Raw genomic sequence first — 22,568 nt, 5'->3', positions numbered from 1 at the left:
ACCTCAGGGTGATCTTCTCTGGCCTGCTGTTGAAGACCCAGACTGATCGGGAGAAAAATTACAAAGTCCGAAGCTTTGGGGCTAGTTGTAGTGCTCTTTCCCAATGTCTGCCGGTATAACGTCGAAGACGTTGGTGTCTAAAGCACCTTTTTTATTTTGCAGATTTAGTTGTTTTCGTGATCTTAGATGGGGAGATTGGTTAGTGATACTTGCCCAGTGGAGGCTGTCTCAATGGCTCAAGTATTTTTTTCCTTCATAACTGTTATAGGTTTACCCAGCGCAGACCTTGGAGAGGATCAATGATTCCTGGTTGAATTCTTAGAGTCGAGAGGGTAATATAGGGTCGTCGGTCACCGGGTTTTCCAGCCTTACGAAGAACAACTCTGCAGGTGACGTCTGCTAGTAAATGGCTGACTTGGTTTAATAGTGGACGTCTTTAGTTAGTCTTTTAGTCGACGAATCGCTTCCGGAAATGGTAGTAAAAATGTATTGGTTGGCAAGGTAGTTTACACTTAGGTGGCCCCTAAAAAGAACCGATGAAATTTATGGTTCAATAGGGAACGTAATTACTTATAATGGCCCTAAAAAGCGCCAGTGGTGAAACTTCTAGCCTATTCTTTATTATTATTCCTGATGATGAAGAGCTGGCTACGGGTAGCTTGATTCTTACCCTGGGAGTCTCTATGTACGGCGACTGTGATGGAGGGAGGTACGCCGCTGACCAAAGAATATCTCGTCTTCGGGTCGTTCCCCGGATAACCAACCGCTCATCGTTATACAGGAACGTGTGGGTAAGCGCGTTGGGGAGGGGACGACTAAGAAGGTAGCCGTTGTGGCTGCCCGTGCCCCTCAGAGCTGTTTTCCCTGGCTTTTATTTGTAGCCAAACATTCTCTGACTGCACCAGAAGGGATGTTGGGACTGCCACTCAGCTCTGAAGAGTTGGTGCAGATTGTGCTCTGGCTAGATGTCTCCTGGTATTATGCCAGAGACGTCATCGGTTGGAATGAATTTTTTTATGATCGCACTCGTCGTGATTCAGGGTGAATGTTGACCTAGGTCCCTTCCCCCTTATAGAAGAGTGTCGTCCGCAACCGGGATATCCATCTGCAAGACTATCATCATCATTCTCTATGCAGCTCGTTGAAGTTGAACTGACGAAGCACGACTGCATCATTATCGAGACGCTCCGGTCTAATATAACCACACTTATTTAATTCTGTTGCAGGTAGCCTCGATTTTATGTCGACGCCACCTAGCGGATTTTGCTGATCTAAAGTGAAAAGCTGGCGTATTTTTGCAAAACTTTGAGCTCATTTATTGCTATTGTTATTAAATTTTTTAAGATAAAAACTACACTAAAACCATCTAGGAAGTATCATGAATCAGTGTGCAAAATTTTAGCAAAATCGGTTCAGTAGTTTTCGCGGTTAGCGATTACAACGGTTTTAGCGACTTTGCTTTATATATTAGTAAGATAAGATAAGATAAGATTCGAATACGTAAATATGAGGCCAGTTACGACTGAGACTTGGGTATACAGATATTAGAATAGAGCTCGGAATAGAGCAGGCTAAGGGCCAAAATAGCTTACCACAACCCAAGCGTGCTCTACTTTCATTTCTCTATGGAGTTAAAACATAAAAGGAGTGTAAATCACAAACATGGAGACATAGAAGTAGAAGTTTAATTTGAAGTCATAATAAGAGGAAAAAAAAGGTTCAAGTTATTTAATAACAATGATAGAAAACAGTAATACAAAAGAAAAAAAAATGTCCCTAAAGCAACACTAAACTAGATCTAGAGATAAAACATGCAGACACGGAAAGAAGGAGTTAAAGTCTCAAAAAAACGTATTTTCAAATTTTTTTTATTTGTTTCAACAATTTTATTTTACTTTATTACACAATCGACATAGCACCGAAATAATTTAAATTTCCTTTTTGATGATAATAATAAGTAGCATTACGATTTTATTTTTTGATCAATAATCTATCATGCAACATGGATCTTTTTATATTTTTTTCTTATTCAAAAATTAAAATCAACGGATTCCATTCTCCAGTATCTTGGTACGTAATCGTTTCAAAAATAGACTTCTTTTTTCTTACTGCTTATTTACTTTTTCGTCGCTGGGAATTATCGTGTAGTTTATTTATTTATATATTTAAAAATAATTTTACAAACTGTTTTGTAGGTACATGTTGAAAAATATTTTTTCCATCAAAAGCAACCTAACAATAAACAAAACTGACTCAGCATGAAACATAAATCAAATAATAAGAATCATTCTAAAATTCATTGTTATTAAGTACTCGTTTGTATTCAAAGTTTACATTAAGTGCTCGTAGCAGAAACAATTTTGTCAGGTACAATTTACGATTCGTTTGAAATTCGCATAAAAGTTGTTTTCAAAGCATGATTTGCCAGACGTGTAACTAAAAACACATTGCTGTTTCACTTACTACACGTTCGTAATGTTGTCGAGGAATGTTGTAAAACCAACCAATAGAGACGATTTTTTTTTTTTTTTTCGTTAAAGTACATTAAAAAGCCAAGAAAAATAACGACTGTAAGAAAATAATTTTATTTACCAACCCCGTATGCATTGGTTGCTTGACGGTTATGATTTCTCACCTCTATAAGAAAATACATCAAGTATTTCACAGCAACTCTCGTGTAAAATATAAAATCGTAAAATAAAAATCTTATCGTACAGTTGTACTCTTCATATCTACATCGGATACTTTCCTTCTTAAAAACAAAATGATTATATGAAATAAAAAAAAAAAAAAAATTTCTTTCTAAAAAAACACAAAACTATCTCAAGGACTTCAGTCCTTTTTATCCCGTGGTACGTCGAATCCAAAGGTAACGTTAGCCTTGTCGGTGAAGCTACTCGCCAGCGTCAACACTGGCTGTTGCTTCGATTCGTTGTGGTCGCCACGCGACACTGGCTCGTTCAGAGAGGAGCCCTTCCAGGTATCCGGCGCTGCCGAGAGGGAACTCTGCTTAGCTAGGAGAGGTAACCTTGAACCGCTCACCGAACGGACTTTTGGCGTGTATACGCTCTGGGAGCGCAGTAGATTGTTGCTTTTCATCATCGGATCGGGCTTAACGGGCTTGCCTCTGCTGGAGACGCTCGAACTCAGGGTGCTCGGTTCCTTAATCCTCACGTCTTCGTCGTGAATCTCCATGCTTTCCACCCGGAATCTGAAGGAACAAAAATAGATTCTTTACTCTTTCATCATTTACCTCTAATCATTTAAAGGTAAATTGTTATTATTCCTGCAAAGTAGTGAGCAGGAAGTTTCATAAACAGACATTTCCTTACACCTCTAGTTCTGCACTAAAGGTCAAGGTCATTTGAAGGTCAAAAGCTTTTTTTCCAACGATAAACTATAATTTATCTCCAAGTAACGATTGTGTTACTTTAACCTATAATTCATAAAAATAGCCTTGAAATTACCTTGACCCTCCATTTGAACTTGAAGGTCAAGGGTAGTTCAAGCAATTGAATTCCTTGTTCTCTATATTCCTGAGTTAAAATATGTATGTACGCATTAAAAAAAAATCTGAAGTTCAAATAACTTGAAGGTCAAGGTCAAGGTCAAGGTCATACTCAAGGTTATACATTTGTCTCAGACGTTTTCAAGATCCAACCAAAGCGACTCCCCATAACCACATATAGGTGCATACCTTCCGATTTTCTTGTAACTGCTGCTCGGTTTGACAATTTGGCTCTCCTTCTGATCGAAGATTTGCTGCACATCCTGTTTCCTTTGCTCGTCGCTCTGCTTCAGAGTGAGCGTGTGCGCGTCTTCGTCCTCGTCCTCCGGGTTTTCCTCCTCGTCGGCCGAACGCCCACCACTCGGCGTTTGAATTGGTGTGGTCTGGGTCTGGGGTTTCACGAAAATCGGGAAACAATTGTCGTTGACGGTCCGTCTGATTTGTCCATCCTCGCTGCTGTAGTAGTCCGTGTAGGAGACGCTGCCACGGCTCTCGCGCGCCTGCTGCTGCTGCTGATCCAATTTTTGTTCAACGTTCACGCAAAGGTCACTGTAGTCCAGTTCGAGGCCACGATTCGGCGAATACTTGGGTCCGGCTGAACACGGCTGCGATCTACAAATCAGTTTTCGTGCATCATGCAAACTGGTATTCAAGTCAATTCATTCGCCGACCACTCAAGCTTATCTGATTAATTTAATTTTGGTGCCACTTGATGTACAATCAGATGAAATTCAATGACAAAGATTGTTTTTATCTTAATCGACAAGGTTTCAGCTTTGGTCGATCCTACGAGAGTTACCAATACTTAAAAAAATTCCAAGCTAAATGTCATACTTTTTTTCAAGCAATTTACCTTGGATCTAATGACACGCAGGGAAAAAGACGCGTATAATTGTCCTCGTTTATCACATGATGTTTTATATAAAATAAAATCAGTATTCGAATTTTTTGATGGTAGTGTAAAATAGTACAATTTTTGTCGTGTAATTGATGACATTAGACGCGTTCTCACCCGTCAATGCTAACTAGGCTTATCGACATGCTGCAATCTCCGGCTGAGGTTGGGGCTGGCGAGGACGGCTCAGAAGACAAAAAGGACGGGGGTTCGCTGCTCCAGCCAGCACCTTTGAAAAAATCACACGACCATTATACTTTATCCCCCAATTTCATGGAATATTGCAAGAATAATACTCTAGTACGTACTGTTGGGACTTGTGGGTGACACTTGATTTCTAATGTCACTCGGCTCGTTCTCGTGAGTTCCTTTGTATTGCATCGAAGCCGGTGTGATGTACCTAAGCATCAACATTGGGATTACGACGAGGGTATCGGGTTTATTATTTAATTTCGACAACTGTGCAATCAATCATCCATTAAATCAATTAATAACGTACATAAATAGAAACATATCACGATGTATTATTTTAGCTCACAAGTAAAAAAATTCAACATGTGAATTATTACGGTGTGTATAATTTAATATAATTCACGACACTTTTCAGACTGACGAACGCAATACGTATATGCGCACATTAAATACGATACACTCAATGTTACGCGATATGTATTGTTATTAGATACGAGATTAGAAACGGATAATATGGCATGTGAATGAGTATAGACATGGCAGGTAATGAACGATAAAAAAAATGCAATGTGGTTAAACACAAAGTAAAAGATTAAAAAAATCATAATAAACGTCACATTGTAATACTACACAGATATAAAATACCGTCTGATTACGTAGCCTGTATCGATAATTATATTTATGGTACTTATTATAACTTCACCGGAAAATATCATCTTCAATCCTTTCCATAAATAATGAGTTAACCTGACAAAAAATATACAATTAAAAGCTAGAGATGGATCTTTTTTGGGAAACAGGTCACAATTTTTATTTACATAAGTAAATCGACGTTTTCAATTATTGAGACATTTTGTTTTAAAAATCTAAGTGCAGAAAAACTAGTATACTAACGTAATGTGAGCAGCTATTGTATCTAATACTTTTTTAACGAGTCGAGTAATTTCGTCCAATGCTAAAAATCTCAAACAGTCAGAAATTTTCGATAAAGAAACCACGCATGTGAATCTACAAAAATATCAGTGTCGTAAAAATGAAATCACGTAGTCAAAAACCAAATCCTAGACGTAAAAACTTCAGAAGAACCGAGACGCTATATTTTTTCTCTCTTTTTCATTTTTTTACGTACTAAAAATTATGCCAGTTAGATATTCTTTACTTTACAAGGCTTTGTAAGTTTGAAATATGCAAAACAAAAAAAAATTGTTTTAAACTATTTATCCAACTAAAGTAGCCAGGACTGTTTTAATTTACAATACACAATATATAGTAGGGTGTCAGCAACTTCATCGAAGAGCAAAACGATATTGATATTTAAACTGTGAATAAAAAAAAAGAAGATATTCTTTTTAATATCTTATTGTCTTGTTTTGCTGAAATTCTATCGAGCATCTCAGTTCAGGCACGAATAAATGCATCACTTTTAAATTTGGGAACATATTATATTATTTTTCTTTTATTACTATCTGCAAAATTGCAGTGCTGCCACTTGGAAATATCCCGGTATAAATACTAATACCTCCGACCGTACTAAACCACCCTATACCCCGATCGATTAAACAAAAGACTCTTTCACTGAGGAACTAAAAAAAAAGTTACTGTTCCTGCACTACAAACAAGTTGCATTCCGTCATTTAGAGGGTTTTTTGCAGTTATTTTCATCAGCAGCACGAGAAAAAGATCCCATACGACGTAATGCTGCCAGTTTGTATAGTTTGCTAAATCAGTAAATTTTAGTTTGTTTTTCTCAGTGCACAAATGAGGCCAACGATGTAAATGTGCAATAGAATACCTGGCGGCTTCGATAGCGAGACTTTGGTGCTGCCCGACCGTAATGGCCCCGGGTTCGAGGGGCGAGGGAAACTTGGGAGGCGAGGACGCCGGGGTCCGGAAGAGCAGTGCGCTCGTCATCACCTCCAAAAAATCGTCCAGCTGGCGTAGCGACAGCGCGTTGTGCAGCGTCTCGAGCGGTCTGATGGGCGGCACACCGCCGAAGCCCTCGATCGCTGTTACATGTGTACAACGGCACGAATCGGTGCAACCACGTGATGAGTAGAAAAAAAAAAAAAAAAGCTGGTGATGGTTGATAATCAGAGTGTAGCTTACCGGCGACGGCGGACGCGTGCGGGGGAACCATATCCTTGAGGTTCGGGGCGCTGGAAGAGCCGCTGATCACGGCGGTGCTGAAGAGACTGTTGGCCGAGCCGGTGAGCTTCTTGTTAACGTTGTAGCCCAATAGCTTGAAATAACTCATCTGTCCGGAGATACTGTGACGGTGGCGCCTTGCTGTGCAGGTAGGGTCAGTAGGTTGAATGAGCGAAGGTCGCGTGTCTGGGGACGAAAAGGATCGTTGTTGCTGGAGCTTGCGGAGGAAGGGACGCTGCTGATGATGGTGGTGGTGGTGGTGGTAGTGGTAGTTGTGCAGGTGCATCGGATGCACTCGATACTTGTTGTTAATGTTGCTATTGTTGTAATGTGACGGGTAAAGAGACGTGGGATGATGAACATGATGGTGATGCCGAGGGGACGAACGGTTAAAGTTATTGCAATAGGCGTGGCTTTTTCTCTTCCTCCCATTGTATTTTTTGGTGCAGCAGCGGCGAGGAGGATGCACCGTGGCTGCACCATTGTCGTCGGCGCAGCTGCTACTCCTCGGTGGAGTGCGCTCGGAGTCACGGTCGTTCTCGCGCCTCCGAGTAGCGGCAGCTGCGTCGTCGCTGCGTTCTATTGGCGTGTAACAGTCGCGGCAATAGTAACAATGAAAATAGCCGCAAGTATTGGCGGTGCCGTCTGCCGATGAGGACGGAAAGTGGAACGGCCTCGTCGTCTTCGGCAGACAGTCTAGCGAGCAGCTCAGATGCAGTGGTTTATTGTCGTTAGTAGACGAGCTGGAGGAAGAGGAGGTCGAGGCGGAAGAGCTGGAACTAGACGAGGAGGACGAAGTAGCGGAAGAGGAGTTTGAGTCCAGCGAGTCGCTGCGCCGGTTTCTTGCGAACGAGGAGCCATCGATTGGTGCAAACTCCGGACACGAGCCGGACAACACCGGTTTTTCGCAGGAGTTGTTCTCTTCTTGCTGCTGCTGCCGCTGGACGAGCGAGTAGCACGAGCAGTTGGAGAACTTGTGGGAGAGCGAGCGAACAAAGTAGGTGCGAAAATTGGAGCGCTCGGAGGGCGAGAGGTCGCGGCTCTGCATTATCAGCTCGGACACGTTGCAGTTGTAGCACGAGCAGCGGCGCGGCACTGGGGATAGGGAGCGCGAGCGCCACAGTAGGGCGTCAGTCACCACCTCGAGTTGGTTGCTGTTGGTGCTGACAGAGTGCCGGTGCAACTGCTGCACACGTCGGCACCGCTCGGGCCCGAGGGACGCGCTCGAGGCCGAGCGCCTACGCACAACCGCGTTGTACCGGCAAGGAATAAGAGAGTGGAGATGGCTAAAGAAATGATGGTCGTGGGGCTGAGAACGATGGTGGCGGGGGCGTCGGCGACGCCTACGAGGAGAAGCGTCGCCGCTGCGCGACCGATGGTTGCAACTCGATGGCGGGAAAAGCGAGGGTTGCACCAAGCCGGAGCTATGAGCTACTTCAGCAGCGACGGGGGCGCACGCGGATGGTATTATCGGTGCAACACCGTGGATCTGCGGCAATGGCTCGCAACAGTATGCTGACGAGTTACTCGCCTGCACCGACTCACCGTTGATCTCGATGACCGGGAGGTTAAGGGCCGAGTGCGAGCGCCCGTACCGCTTGGACTCGCTGCGGTCGTCGTCGGTGCAGCGGCCTCTCTCGGCGGCTCTACGATTAGCAGTACTACTACAGCGGGTGATTGCAGGAGCGGTGGCGCTAGCGGGAATGATGGTGGCTGACAGTGCTGCCTGGAGGTCGGTCGTCGAGGTAACGGCCCCCGGCGAAGCTAGCGGGGTGTTGTGTAAGGTTATCAGGGGCGGTAGGTTGGACGAGCCGTAGTTTAAGCTCGGCGCTAGCTGCGATTCATCTTCGTAGTGGTCATCGTGCTCGGGGGTGGCCGCGAGCGGGATCACCAGCTCGGGCGAGCTCAACGAGTGGGCGAGGGACAACGGCTTGCCCAGGCCGTAGGTCACGGGCTCCTCGTAAAAAATCTCCGAGAACTTGGGCGATCTCGAGACGCGCGTGCTCGCTGAGAGGCGGGAAGGGTCATTTGGTTTCGCGGTGTGAGTGGGTTAATCATTGATAGTTGCACATTGGGTTTTGAGAAGAATGTTTATATGGTCGTATAGAGACAGCGGGAAAGTTGGGAAAGAAAATAAAAAAAAAAGAAGAGAGAGAGAAATAAAACAGATAGAGATTAAAGTCTTTCACTGAGCATATACAGATAGCTGGTGTGGGATTCGTTACCTTGTGGGGTTGGCGAGTTGACGAGCTCAGTTTAGACAGAGCTATGAAGATTAACATTTATGTATGGTTATATATATGTTATAAAAATTCAAAGAGCTTTGATTGATTGTAGGTTTAGTAGCATCAGTCGCCAGCCCCACAGTGAAGGTTTCCACATCGTTTTTTTTTGTTTTCCAAGGCGTTGGAAAAACTATATATGTAATGCCGTTTCGAAAGCCTTGGAAAAGGAGCTGTCTATAAAAACCTCGTGACGGTCGCACCAAGTTAAAAAGTTGTGGATAATATTCGTTGGTGGGGGTAGGGTATATAAGATCATGGGCCGAAAAATCGGCAAGTGTAGAACTGCACCTTTAACCTGCTCGTTGATTTTCATCTATATGCTTACATATGATACTGTACACAATCGTACGTGTATAAATATTGTACATACACATTACAACAATAATGATAATATTAAGATATATTGTGTGTATTTATATAATATACGAAAAATATGTTTAATGTATACATAATAGAGACCACCAGCATACGCAATAATATATATTGGGTTAATCAAAGAGAGTGGTTAGCCATGCAAAAACAACCGAGCAAACCATGCCACATTGCAATATCCTTTCTTATCCAAGTTAGTTTACTTTGAGTAAAAGTATAAGTAGAGCAAACGAAAATGTTAAGTAAATAATTTAAATCATATTAAAAATCAAGGAAGCATCAGAAGCGAATATTGTAAGCTTGAGTATTAAAAATCATAACCATTAGGTGGGTAATAGGGGCATGATGCGAAATAAAATGGTTACGCGAGTGACTGATTCACTAATGAGTCAATGAACTTGATGAGTGTTTTACTTTCTTTGATGTACTTTAATAACAAATTATGGTTATTGAAAAAAAAAAGATAAACAATAGGGTGTCCACCATTACTTTCTAAAAAAAAATTTCTTGACATTTTCAAGTTTCTCAGTGTTTAAAATTCCAATATTTCTTGATAAAAATAAAGATAAAAGAAAAATGGTATGAAAATTCGTAAGTATAATTTTTTATGTACCAAAGAAGGAAATATTTTTTGACAAATTTTAAATCCGATTAATGATATGTTTATTTTAAAGTTCATTAAATTGAGGCTTCAAAAAAATCCATCGTAACTTTTTTTATTGCAGCACTTTCTTTTGAAATATCATCTTTTTCTTTAAATTTCTAGTTCTTGCAAAGCAAAGCCTTCCTTTTTTTAGCTTTTTTTCTCTTGTTTTCTTATTACATAGTTTATTTTTTTCCATGAAGGATTACAGCAAGGTAAAGTAGTTAAAACAGTCATGAAAGAAATTTAAAAAAAGTGTTTATAAGTTTTTTCGGTGTATAACTTCTTCACGAATTTTCAGCTCTCTAATTTCAAAGAGACTTCTAGCAGGCACCTAGATATTTTTATTTTTTTTTTTTTTTTTTTTTTTAGTATTTTATTAATATCTGAGTAGCTTTATTATTTAGAATTTTAAAAAATCTGTTTAAAAATAATAACTCTCTGAATAATGAAATTTTCAAAGACTTTTTTTATGTCAAACATAACCTTAGATAAAATTTAGGAAATTTCAAAAAAAAAGCGATTACAAATTAAATTTGTGTTAAGAAAATTAAGACTATTTAGTGCTATGAATTTATTTAGCTTTGTGGTAATGGAAGAATATCATCTAAGAAAATTTATCACCTTTTTTTTGCTTAAAAGTACATTTTTGCACTTAAAATCGTACAAAATAAAGCTACATTATCTGTTTAGGCTTAGAAAATGACTAATGTTTTTTTTATCCATAGTAGTAGTCAAACAAGTTTAAAGCGTATAAAAACCTTCTTTTTTTCTGTTTTTTTGGTCTACATCGTTATCGGTAGATCTGAGTTTTTAAAAATATTGTTCAATCATTTTTGAAAATACAAAAAAAAATACTAGTCACCTTCTATGCTCAACCATAGGATATAAGTGTATTTTATAAGATTGTACAATAACAAAAAGACTTTAAAAAAAAAAAATATTAGGTAAAAAATTCCAAAAAAATTCATGATAGTTGAATATTGTAATTTCCTTGAAGTAATTATTTTTTTCTATAGTCTAATTATTATTTTCAATCTATTGAAAATTTCAAAATTTTTTAAGTTCATGTTTGACCTGTAAAAAATCTGAAAAAATTTTATCATAAAAATAAAATTATTATTTAAGCAAACAACTTTTTTTAAATCTCTAAAATAAAAATTTTCTCAGATATTACATAAAAGTAAAAAAACATTTAATAGTTCTGACATACAACCCCTTGAAGGTGAGAGGACTGAATATTTAAATAGATTTTAATATCTTACTATTTTAATATCAAGTAAAATGAAACTACTTCCGTCTTTTCTTTGAATATCAAGTGGATAATGCTCTGCCATAATGCTCTGCCAAGTTAAATTTCTTTAACAAACAAAAAAATACTATTTGAAACAATTTTTTTTCGAATATTTAAAAAATAGAGCGTTAGGTGTTTTTGTCCAGATAAATCTTTTTGAGAAACTAAGCAAGTAATAATTAAGGTATAATAGTAATTCATAAAAATTCCACGATAATTCCAAGCTTTTCAAAGGTAAAATTTCTACCCCAATACTTGCAGGTTTTCCAGGTTTTCCAGGTACGGTGGACACCCTGGGAAACCTTCTTGTGATATTTAAGATGTCGAAGAAAATATTTACATTACATGAAATCGAACAGCTTTGCCAGATTGTGGTTAATCAAATTTGACATTAATCTGAATCAGACGACTTGATCGATTCAATTGAAAAATCAAGCTGACTGGTAAACACAAAGGACAACAATTATATGCTGTAGTTAACGTGTTTTAGTGAACGTGTGCTATTATCGAAGCGTGTGTTAGCATTTGAATGAGTATAAGAATTAATTGAATTGTCTGATGATCTTTGGGATAAATTAATTACCAGTATAGGACTTAAAAAAAAAATAAATAAATAAACAAATGGTGAAAACAAAAAATTATTATCTGACAGAGTGCAGGTGTGATTATGTTGTGTGGAGGATAAGGTCGGGAAAAAGCAAGAAATGACGACTGGATGGATCACACAACAGTTATGAAGAGTGTGTGGTCCAAACAACCGTCACGTTGACTTGATAATGATGTCATTAGTCATGGCTTCCACGCGCACAACTATCGCAGAGCAAAGAGTTATTTCAAATTGAGAAAATAAAAAAAATTAAAAAATCATCCGCCTGTCGCCGTTGGTGATAATACATAGGCTTCGTCTCGTTACTTTGATGTTAGGAACTCATAAAAAAAAAAACATGTATTAATATTAATAATTGGTACAACGCACACGTATTTTTTACGTCCTGCACACGAATCCTGTTTCTCTTGTTTTGTCAAGTGTTTCGTACACTGAGGAAAATTATTATACAGTCGTAATAAAAACTACCATTTGTTTGGAAAAAGTGGGGGTATACTCGCATGACAAAAAATATAATTGCATGAAATGGTAACTTTTATTGGTCACCTAACAAAAATTACCATTTAATTTGCAAAAATTTTTGGTAAAGCTTTTTTATCCCTAATGTCCCCCAAACAAATGGTGTTTTTTACACGATATACTTTTCTCGGTATACATTGAATAAGCTACAAGCGTGATGAGGCCAAATGTAACCTCATTGCGTCTTTACACAGCACACATTAAAAATATCTCACGACACGAAACATATCAAACACTAAATTTATTTGAAATCCGGTATGTATACACTGGTTTGGAGGTCTTTTTCATAGAAATTGCTGATACAACGAGAAAATTGGAACTTCTGCAGGTTAAAGATAAATATAACTTACACTTTTCTCAATCGCACAAATAATGAGTAAAAATTTTTAATCGTTTTCCAATCTCACGCTTTATATGCACATAATTTTATTTTCATGTTTGGAAATTAAATTAGATAAATAAAGCGCTCAGCCAATACTGAGCAACTCCAAACGTTAGACTCTTTATAAAATTTTAATTTCGGTAAAAAATCATGTAGATATACAAGTACAACTATGCATGCAACATCTGACTTTGATAAACAATTTGAGAACAAACCTTTGTTTTACATGAAAAAAAAAAAAAAAAAAAGTTTTGGAACCTCCTTCCACGTAAACGATATCAGGTACTATTGTTTTTTTTTTTTTTCAGTTCTCTATGGCAATTTACCACAAAATTATCTGTGCACTGTACCATTAAAAACAATATTGCACGAACTATCATCGCCTATTTTGTAAAAATGTTTGCTGCAACGTGAACTTGAGCAATGAGTTGTCATAAGTACGCAATATCGTGAAATAGCCTGCCAGTAACGCGTGAGTTACGTGTCTATCGATGCACTGCGTAGTGATGAATTATATTTAAAACTAATTGTAAGTGCACAAGGGAACTGATTGCTTGATCCAGCCGCAGGAACTAAACGAATCATATGGGTACAACAGGCGGTGCATAGTAGCCTTTTCAAGTTATATATGCTAATTTTCAATTAAAGTAATCAATGTTGCATCACTAATTGTTCTGTTGAAAGTATTTGACGTATAGTTCAAGATACGCATGATTTTGGAAAAACGATGGAGTTCTATGCGAAAAAAGGATATTATCATTATTATTTGACAAGTAATTTGAATTATTGGGATTAAAAAAAAGATTCAAAGTATTGAGTGTTTCAAAAAATTACTTCTCGACATATGCCAAATTACATACTTAGACATTGTCAGGTTTAACAGCGAAAAATTATTAGTTAATGATTTATACGTATTTTTTTCCATTATAGAACGTTTCTGAAATATTTGAAAATTAAAGCACAGTTTTTTATTTACAAATTTACGTTTTTATAGAAATAATCGACTCTAATTTTTCCCACATTACACATTTTTGTAGTTCGTTTTATTTGTACGGAATCAAAATCCTCAAAAATATCAAACAAAATGTAATAGAAAAATATTTAGATAAATGTATCAAATCCTTTAAGTTCGCAATACGAAAAGTTTAAAAAAACTGCACCCTTTTTCCACATAGCTGGTCCTCAACAATCAACTTAATAATTAAAAAAAGCTTTTTCTTCTCATACGCCAGATACTTCAACAGAGTTTGAAATTTTATTCTATCCAAACTATCCTCATTCAGCAGTTTTTTTTTTTTTTTTTTACAAAATCGCATAACCATCAATGATTTGCTGTGTATTGTCTATACAATCATTGATTCGCTAAAAATATATAAGTAAACAAGACCAAAGTAAAAAGTAAATTAAAGTTGTCATACAAGTCCGAGAATAAAATAGAGAAATAAAAAATTTTTTTTTTAATGTATAATACAAAAAAAAATATAAAATAATAATAATAAAAAAAGGTAATTGAAATAAAATAAAAATGCTGTAAGAGGCAGATTTGAGCGTGACGTACCTTCCTTGTTGACCGCGTCCAAGCTCTGATACTGCAGCTTGTCCGCAGCTATATACATCAGAAAGAGACACGAAAAACAAAGGAAAGAGAAGAGACAAGAAAGTATTACTCGTGTGTTGCATTCCTACGACACGGTAATAATGCAATTAAACAATTATGTGTACACGTGGCCGTGTGTGGTACAACAAATTGTATGGTAGGTACCAGCGATCAATAATGAGTAAAAGTTATATTTTTATAAAATTATCTGGTATATAGTATATATAAGCATGTTTTAAGTATGCAAGCAATTTTTAAGACCATGCATTTTTCCCTTTCTTGTGAAATTTGTAAAAAAAATTGTTTCCTATGTTATTTGTAAAAAATCATTTTGTTAGTATTTTATTCCGAGTTCTCTAGAAATTTATTACGAATAATGTATCATTTTCAAGGAAATCCTAACAAAAATATATAGATGTGACTTAACAAATTGGGTATGGACTTAACAAATAATCTTTCGGTACCATATTACCGTACTGATACTCCTGTGATTGCATTATTCTGGCGCAACCTCAAAAAAAAAAAAAAAATTGTTTGTTTTAATTTTCTACTTCATCAACTTTCAATCGAAAACAGCAAATTAAATCGTATCTTCGTATACTGTGATGCAATGAAAATAGCACAGAGATAAATTTGTAAGAAAAGTATCCATTACAAGAGCGTGCAAACCTAGACACATAAGAAAAAAAAAAAAGTGTGACAGATACGTATTTTATCGAAACAAATAAGTCATCAGAGTATTCAGATAAAAAAATTAGACTCGTAGGGTATTTTTGACACGACGTTTGCAAAGAAAATGCTCATCAGGTTGCATGCATATTGAGAAATCACAACGATACAAGAGCAATATCTTAGTAATCAGTTTTTTCTCTTACTGCGAGTTACTCTTGAACCTTAAATTCATTGATTCAATTTCAATTATCACGAAGATTACTACTTTCCCGAATGTGTAAAGTCAACAAAGTACTTACACTTCTCTGGTTTGTCCTGCCTCTGGTGGTCGTAGCTACGCGCCCGAGGCTCGTTGTACGCGACGCCCACCTCTCTTTCCCTCCGCAGCCTTTGAGTCGCCGCCAATTGGCTGCCCAGTCTTGCAGCCTCGTGTCCAGCTACTGTCCTCGCGCTGATAAAAATATAACCATCAATTGGTGCAAACTCAAGAGGACGTCGATCCGATGAACATTACGAACCTTATCGGAATAGGTGCTGAACTTTGCAGAAACCCGCTGTCGTAAGGCTCGTCCATTATATTCGGATCAAGGTCCATCATGTTGATGGCTCGACTCGTCGTGGTTGGGCTGTCGAGTGTCGAGTCCACCTCGGACGTGTCTACTTCCATCGGCGGTGGAGACGTCTCCTTAAACACACAATGTTTCCTCTTACAGAGAAAAACGATCGCGTACATTAAACAATTATTTTCTATTATGTGCAAAGAAAAAAAAAAATGGTGCGTTTAAGCCCGACACTCATGGATCCTTAAGTGGATCAAGTTCAACTTCGAGTACTTGTTTGCGAAGTGATTTCTCCATGTATGGTGCTGGAATCAAGTTTTTCTTGCACACTGTACATCCAAGTACGAAACAAAGTCCCACTTTTCACATTAATGCGTAAAAAGATTATATTTTACGCCCAGCGCTAAAACGTGTGTGCACAAGAAGTTGAACTTGAGCTCGCAAAGTGTCCAATGCAACTGTTTCGTCTTACTTGTTCAACCAGTGGCATTGCGCTGTCATCCTCCAAGGCGCCAAGTTCTGTGTCTTCTTCCTCGATGCGTGTACTGCATTGCGAAGTGTTGTCTTGACCTGCACCAGCTTCCCCCTTCAGTAGTAAACAAAAGAGGTATCCCGTTAAAAAAAATATACCCTTACAAACAGTTGAACTCACAAACTTACAAGGTTGTGACTGCTCTCGTTTCGAGAGTGTGGCCTAAAGCCCGGCCCTGGCGGTAAATTCTTTTGCACACAGCAGTTCACACCGGGACTGAAGTGCAGCTCCACGTGGAATCGCTCCTCGCTGCTCGGGTCCTTTGTTGGATCTTCGTACAGCATCACCACTATCTGCGACATGTAGTTGAGCTCGGAAACCATACTCACGTACTCCATGGCTCGTCTCCACTGCTCGTCGCTCAACACGTCGAGTAGGCCACCGTAGCGCAGAACCGTCAACAGCGAGTGCACGTGGCTTTCGCTCGTAAAGTACAATCTTGTTCGCACGTGCCTACCCGGACTCGATACACCGTGCGAGTATCTAAACGGAGCGCAAATAATCATTGTCAATAATGCACAAGTGTACGATACAAGGTACGAGCAATGTATCATCTTAACAATTAGTCGTTCCATGTCACCTTGGATTCAGCCTGTTTACAGTTTCTTCGCCGGGTTCCTCGATGTTTCTCTGGAGATCGGCCCGGATCTTTTTCAACAGAGGTGTACAAATGCCCTGGCCAATGGTCAACTTTTCTTGTACGGTCAAACCGTATTCCTGAAAAAACCAAAATTTGTTCGTTTTCGTCTCGTGTCAAATAATCTTTCGGATGAGTTGGCCAAATGTGTGTTTCAAGTTTACCTGAGGAATAACAATGTCGGCCAAGTACTTGGAGTATATGTAAAGCTCCTCGGCGTGCTCGAACTGCAACGTGTGATTGTTGTGTTGCAGATCGTACTTGATGCAGTCGTAGATGTCGGGGATCTTCGAGATGTCGAATCGCTTCTGTTTGGTGTAAAAGTCCTTCTCAATCTTTCCCCACCGACGGCCCATCAACTCCCAAGTTTCCCCGTGATACAGTATGGCGTCTTTCGTTTTTGGATCGTCCTTCTTCAGCCTCACTATGTCCATCAATTTCTGTATGAGCAAGTGCACGTGCTGGCAACACCTCACCGGGTTCTTCACGAAATCCAAGGCTGCGTTTATGCTCAAGGCGTTGGTCGGATTGATCTGTTCCCTGTCCTCCTTCGTGAACTCCTTGTCCTGTTGCATCAGCTCGTGCAACCGATTTTTCACCCTGCAACGACACCCACAAACCAGCCAAAAATCAATGCTTGAAGCATGATTTAAAATAAAAAAAAAAAAAAACTCACATGTTCTGATACTTGCTGCTGTCGCAGTCGTTGTCGAGTAGGCCGTTGGTGTTGGCGCTCTTGACCATCTGCACGAGGATGGGCGTGAGCTCGCCCTCGAGCGCCAGCAGACCCTTGGCGAAGGCGGCTGCGGTCATTTGTACCCTGCCCTCGTCGCTCGCGTAGATTTTCAAGTCGTGGCGGAAGGTCGAGTGCAGCCTCAAGAGGCCGAGTCCTTGGGCGCCGGCGTATTCACCTGGTGCATCCGCAATAGATCCATACGAACATTAGTACATCGAGGAAATCGCTGCTCCTGGTGTGCGTTAGAGCGTTTTGGTGGTGTGTGTGGGTGTGTGTTTTTTTTATCGAAGACGATGCTTGATTTTTGTATATTGATTTTATAAATATATACGTGTGCGTCAGCTGCACTTGTGTTCTTTTGTCACACGTTTGATTGACTTTTGTCACTTTCATTTGTATATTATGTACCTCCAATAGCTTACAACGTTTTGAAAATTTTTACAAACGATTAATAACACATATATAGGTTGCAGTAAAGTTGTAAAAATGTTTTTAAAACGTGGACAATGTATCTGCAGCTTTTTTCGGCTAATTTGATTATAAGAGAAGTTACTTGACACCTGATGTTGAATTGTTGTTTTAATACTTTTTTTTTTCTTTGTTCTAACGTCAAATTCTACAATATGAACAAGATTAGCATTTAGCTTTTCATGTAACTTCTGGCACTACATAATTTTAATTAAAATTCAGCACAATGTGTATACAACGTAATCGTAATAATTACGCCTCAAAATCACTTACACGTTTTCGTGTTTCTTTCTTCCTTTAATCCTTTTTTTTTTCTAACAAAAAAGAATATAAAAAAAAATGTAATAATGACAATGGGCCACAATTTACCTATGATTAATTGTTAAATCTAAATAACAAACTTATTAGACTATGGGGGTAATGATTACTATTTTCATTAAACTAAGCCAGAATGAAAAAACAATAAAAACAATATCGAGTCCAGATATGTATTGAATATGATATGATGCATTAAATTATTTGTATCACCATTCACGTGAAATCTAAGTGCAAATCAACGAGTTAAGGAATCAAAAGTGTTTACAAATATCAGTGGACATTGTCGACGTTTTTACAACTTTGTAACAATTTTTTTTTTTTTTAATGTTGAAAAAAAAACACGTTGTGCACCATTGAAGGTAAAATACCAAAGTTCACGAGTGAAACGTTGCTTGAGTGCGTGTGTGTAGTGTACGAGCGAGGGTGTAACATTCATCAAAACATAAACAAATCAAAAAACTTTTGCAAAATATAAAAAATCGTAACCAAATGTGTACAAACATGTATCAACACATAAAAAAATCATGAATATATATCACTTTTGATCGGTTTCTATCTATTATGAAAGGCGATTTCGTGAAAAATTGTCGTTTATATACTATTTGTAAGAAATCGATAATGTTTTGTGAGAGACGACATTCAAATGATGTGCCACACTATCAAAGTACATACAGTTCAATGGGTCGAAACAAATGATAATGATTTTTTTTTTTTTTTTTTTTTTTTTACGTAAAACAGAATTAGTTGCAAAACAGCAAAAAAACGTTAGCTTAATTAATCGATCAGTAATAATAAGAAAAAAAAAGAGTCTGAAAGGGTGGGGAAAGCGACTACATTTTTGGTCGGCCTCGTGTGTCCTCGTGTACAAGAGACAACAGTTTCCGTTGTATCAACGCTCAGGCAATACCAAGCAGGATAACAGGAAAACAGAGTGTACGACAAACGTATCTTTGAAACAATTAAATTTGTTTCTGCTGCTCTGACATTGCCGAGGGATATTTTTACAACATTGACATACAGTAACTGCACATAACTATGACTACGAACTAGCAATTAATTCTGAATAAAAAGTTACCGTGGTTTGGTAACATCTCTGAGTCTTCCTCTGAAATGACATTTCAAATTATATGGAAATTGCTTGAAAACTCGTTTGTTCTTTACGATGTTTTTTTTTTCGGAAATACTACGTAAAAATCAACCCAAAGCGTTTTTTTTTATAAATTAAAGAAAACAATAAAAAAAAAGAAAAAAAAATTTAAATGCTAAAACACGCAACATAAATTTAAGTATTTCCGTGAAAGTAGAAAAAACTACAAAAGTGTGTAAAGACGATGGAAGTGTTCAAACTGAGTTGTTAATCAAAAATATGAAAAAAGTTTTTAGGCGTTTCGCGATTATAAACATTAAATACTCGAAGCGGTGAATAAAACATTTCCATCATCTTTTTCTCTAATAAACAAATTAAAAAAGAAAAAAAAAACAAAAAAAAATAATAAAAATCAACAAACAACACAAAAGAATTTTAATTGCATTTGACTTGACTCACTTTCTTTGCTAGACGTCTCTCTCAACATTATTCAATGATAAAAAAACAACGACAAGTAACGAATATCAACTATATGTATAACAATAACAATATAATAGTAATAATAGTAGTAACAGTTGAGGATCGAACCACAACGAGAGGATGCAACGGTAAAATTACTTTTAAAATAGGTGTGTACCATACACGTTAACGAAACACGCGCATGGTTGCACAAAACAAAAAGGTCACAACTTAATTTAATTCCAACACAACCTGCGAACTCTCAATTAGTCCAGCATCGGTTCTTGCGAATCCTATTTGTATATGTATATTATAAACACTGGCAGAATCAATAAATGGCATATATATATATATATATATATATATATATATACATACAAGATATATCTAATAGGTCTAAATGTGACACAAATACTAATAGTACACAATATATGTATATTATAAAAATCGTACGATATTTTGAATATATTGCAATCGTCTGCAGGCGCGATAAAATAAACAAGGTATTGTTCGTCAGCAAAAGAAGCGAAAGGAGCCTAAGATACGAACCACTAAGGTGTCTACCTTGACCACCTGGGTACATGCACCGGAATATCCGGCCGAGCTCCTCGGCCTGTATCCTACCAGCTGGCGTCAGCTCACCGCCCCACTTCAATATCAAGACCAGCGACGGCTCTCCCAGACGATCTGCGAACACGATAACGAAGAAAGGCACATTATTACCAAGTGATTATCCCCACAGAGCACCGATAACCCCCGAAACAGCTCGTCCACACGTACTGCTGCTGTTACCGTCGTCGGAGGAGCTACCCCTGGGTCTCCCTCGCGGCTGATACTTCATCTGCACCTTGCGATTGATACCCGAAAAGTGCCCGTACCTGCAGCGGAAAAAGTCTCAAGGTCAACACCAAAAAACACCGGCAATTGTCACCCAAAACGCTACCAAGCCTCACATTTCCAGGACGCTCTTGAGCTGTTCCAGCTTGCCCTGCTTCTCCTCAAGTTCCGGGCCGGCGGCCCGATGCTGGATCTCAGACAGGAGGCTGCGCGCCGTGTCAAGGATCTCCTGCAGCTGCTTGGGCCGCTTGAGCTTCACGTGGCCGTGCTTGTACCCGTCGTACTTTGCGAATATCTCGAAAAACCTGCAGCCAAGAAATAACGCCCCCGTGTGTATTAACTTTTGGCTACGACTACTAACATAAACGGAGAAGGAAAGGAGGATGCGTACTTTGGATGCCGGACCTCGACCTTCATCTTCTGCTTGGGGGTGCGGTCCCCGTGTCTTATCACGGCGACGACGCAGCGCAGCTCCATCCTTCAAGGGGGAAAGAAAAAAAGAAAGTAAGCCGTTCCAAAAGTTGTACGAGCAAAGGTATATAACATGTATACTCACATTTTGCCAAAGGTGGTGGGCACGATCGGCGGGTCGTCGAGCTGGAAGGGCACGCTCCAGGGTATGTGCAGCGTGGGCGCGAGCTCCCTGAGTATCATGTTGCCGAGGATCTTGGCGCAATCGTCGTAGTACTTGTTCGAGTTTTTCACGAAGCTGAAGCCGTTCACGTCGCAGACGAACGACTGGCCGTTGGCTCTGCAATGAAAATCGGCATAATCAAGCGAGCGTCAACTCATCCGCGAGCTGTAACGCGAGACTCGCAGGGTATCGGGTGCCATTGATAATTTTACAATTCGCTCGGATGTACGTAGGGAAGTGAAAAATCGGCAGAGACTCTCTTTTGTTGTTTTCACGCGCAGAGGGAAATCGGCTCGTATATGCATCGATCGGATCAAGCGTGAAAAATAGCATCGTGTGCTCCTGCCGCCGCGTCATCGATCGGTTACCTCTACTCGGTGTATAAATGATGTCATTGGACGCTCGATTGGCGCGCAAAAGCAAATAACCGGACTCACCTGAGCAAGTCGAATCCGCAGACGGTTTGCTTGAACGCGAGGCAAACCTTCCGGCTGATGAGTTTCTCGGCGTTGCTGAGTATGACGGGGTAGCGGATCTCCTTGCCCTCGGAGTCCCTCTCGACCTTGCCGTCGAGGGCCGGGCTCTTGCGCGCCTCGGCGTGCGCGTAGTCCGGGCCCACGGTGTACACCTTGACGTCGGTGCCGTCGGTGGGCATGAAGTCCTCGTAGATGTACGAGCCGGTCTTGCGCACCCGCGACTCGGGCGAGTACACGCTGCTACGGCTGCCGATCTGAGGAGCGTTACATCTCTCGTCAATTTTTTTTTTTTTTTTTTCTTTCATATTTTCATTCTATTTTCTGACCCTTTTTGTTTTGCATTGTACCCGTTACTGGGAAAACGATACTTTAGTGGTTTATTTTTGTCGAGACAGATATGACTCTGTTTATTGAATGAACGGGTCGATTCGTTACATCAATATTACCGACGATTTACTGGATCGGAAGTAGTAAGTTGCCAGATGCATTAAACGCAATGATTTATGCTCCAATGCAAATATATTTCACCTCAATAGCATTGTATGATATTGTATGGCTGGTGAAACGAAACTGTTTCGGATGAAATTAGTGATTTCGACAATCGTCGAGTAAACTTTGTTTTTTTTTTTCTCACGATTAATACCAAGTGAGTTGTCTTTGTCTCGTTATTTATTTGGCTTTTGGGTACCTAATTGGACTTTTTTTTGTTACCA

At 39.1% G+C, this 22,568-nt stretch overlaps 1 protein-coding gene across 1 annotated transcript in view; it reads right to left on the bottom strand.

Annotated features, from left to right (window-relative positions):
• Window positions 1-1,852: 1,852 nt before the first annotated feature.
• l(1)G0196 (inositol hexakisphosphate and diphosphoinositol-pentakisphosphate kinase) overlaps window positions 1,853-22,568 on the bottom strand; it is a 45,018-nt gene continuing 24,302 nt past the window's right edge. Inside the window, exons 8-27 of the mRNA XM_089597823.1 lie at window positions 21,817-22,127; window positions 21,302-21,496; window positions 21,137-21,223; window positions 20,862-21,050; window positions 20,689-20,786; window positions 20,458-20,595; window positions 19,438-19,467; window positions 17,517-17,751; window positions 17,005-17,440; window positions 16,784-16,920; window positions 16,332-16,686; window positions 16,144-16,257; window positions 15,630-15,817; window positions 15,411-15,562; window positions 6,702-8,747; window positions 6,388-6,601; window positions 4,712-4,803; window positions 4,521-4,632; window positions 3,698-4,120; window positions 1,853-3,211 (exon numbers count right to left, since the gene is read on the bottom strand). Of these exons, the coding sequence (XP_089453949.1) occupies window positions 2,833-3,211; window positions 3,698-4,120; window positions 4,521-4,632; window positions 4,712-4,803; window positions 6,388-6,601; window positions 6,702-8,747; window positions 15,411-15,562; window positions 15,630-15,817; window positions 16,144-16,257; window positions 16,332-16,686; window positions 16,784-16,920; window positions 17,005-17,440; window positions 17,517-17,751; window positions 19,438-19,467; window positions 20,458-20,595; window positions 20,689-20,786; window positions 20,862-21,050; window positions 21,137-21,223; window positions 21,302-21,496; window positions 21,817-22,127 (5,931 nt within the window). The 3' untranslated portion in view covers window positions 1,853-2,832. The remainder of the gene's footprint in view (window positions 3,212-3,697; window positions 4,121-4,520; window positions 4,633-4,711; window positions 4,804-6,387; window positions 6,602-6,701; window positions 8,748-15,410; window positions 15,563-15,629; window positions 15,818-16,143; window positions 16,258-16,331; window positions 16,687-16,783; window positions 16,921-17,004; window positions 17,441-17,516; window positions 17,752-19,437; window positions 19,468-20,457; window positions 20,596-20,688; window positions 20,787-20,861; window positions 21,051-21,136; window positions 21,224-21,301; window positions 21,497-21,816; window positions 22,128-22,568) is intronic.

This window comes from Copidosoma floridanum, unplaced genomic scaffold (genome assembly GCF_036245765.1).
Source record: "Copidosoma floridanum isolate Cflo_tuat_1 unplaced genomic scaffold, Cflo_Japanese_pri ptg000040l, whole genome shotgun sequence".
In the NCBI taxonomy this organism is placed as follows: Eukaryota; Metazoa; Arthropoda; class Insecta; order Hymenoptera; family Encyrtidae; genus Copidosoma; species Copidosoma floridanum.
Note: the sequence above shows the minus strand (reverse complement) of the source record. Positions and strands in the feature narration are given on the sequence as shown.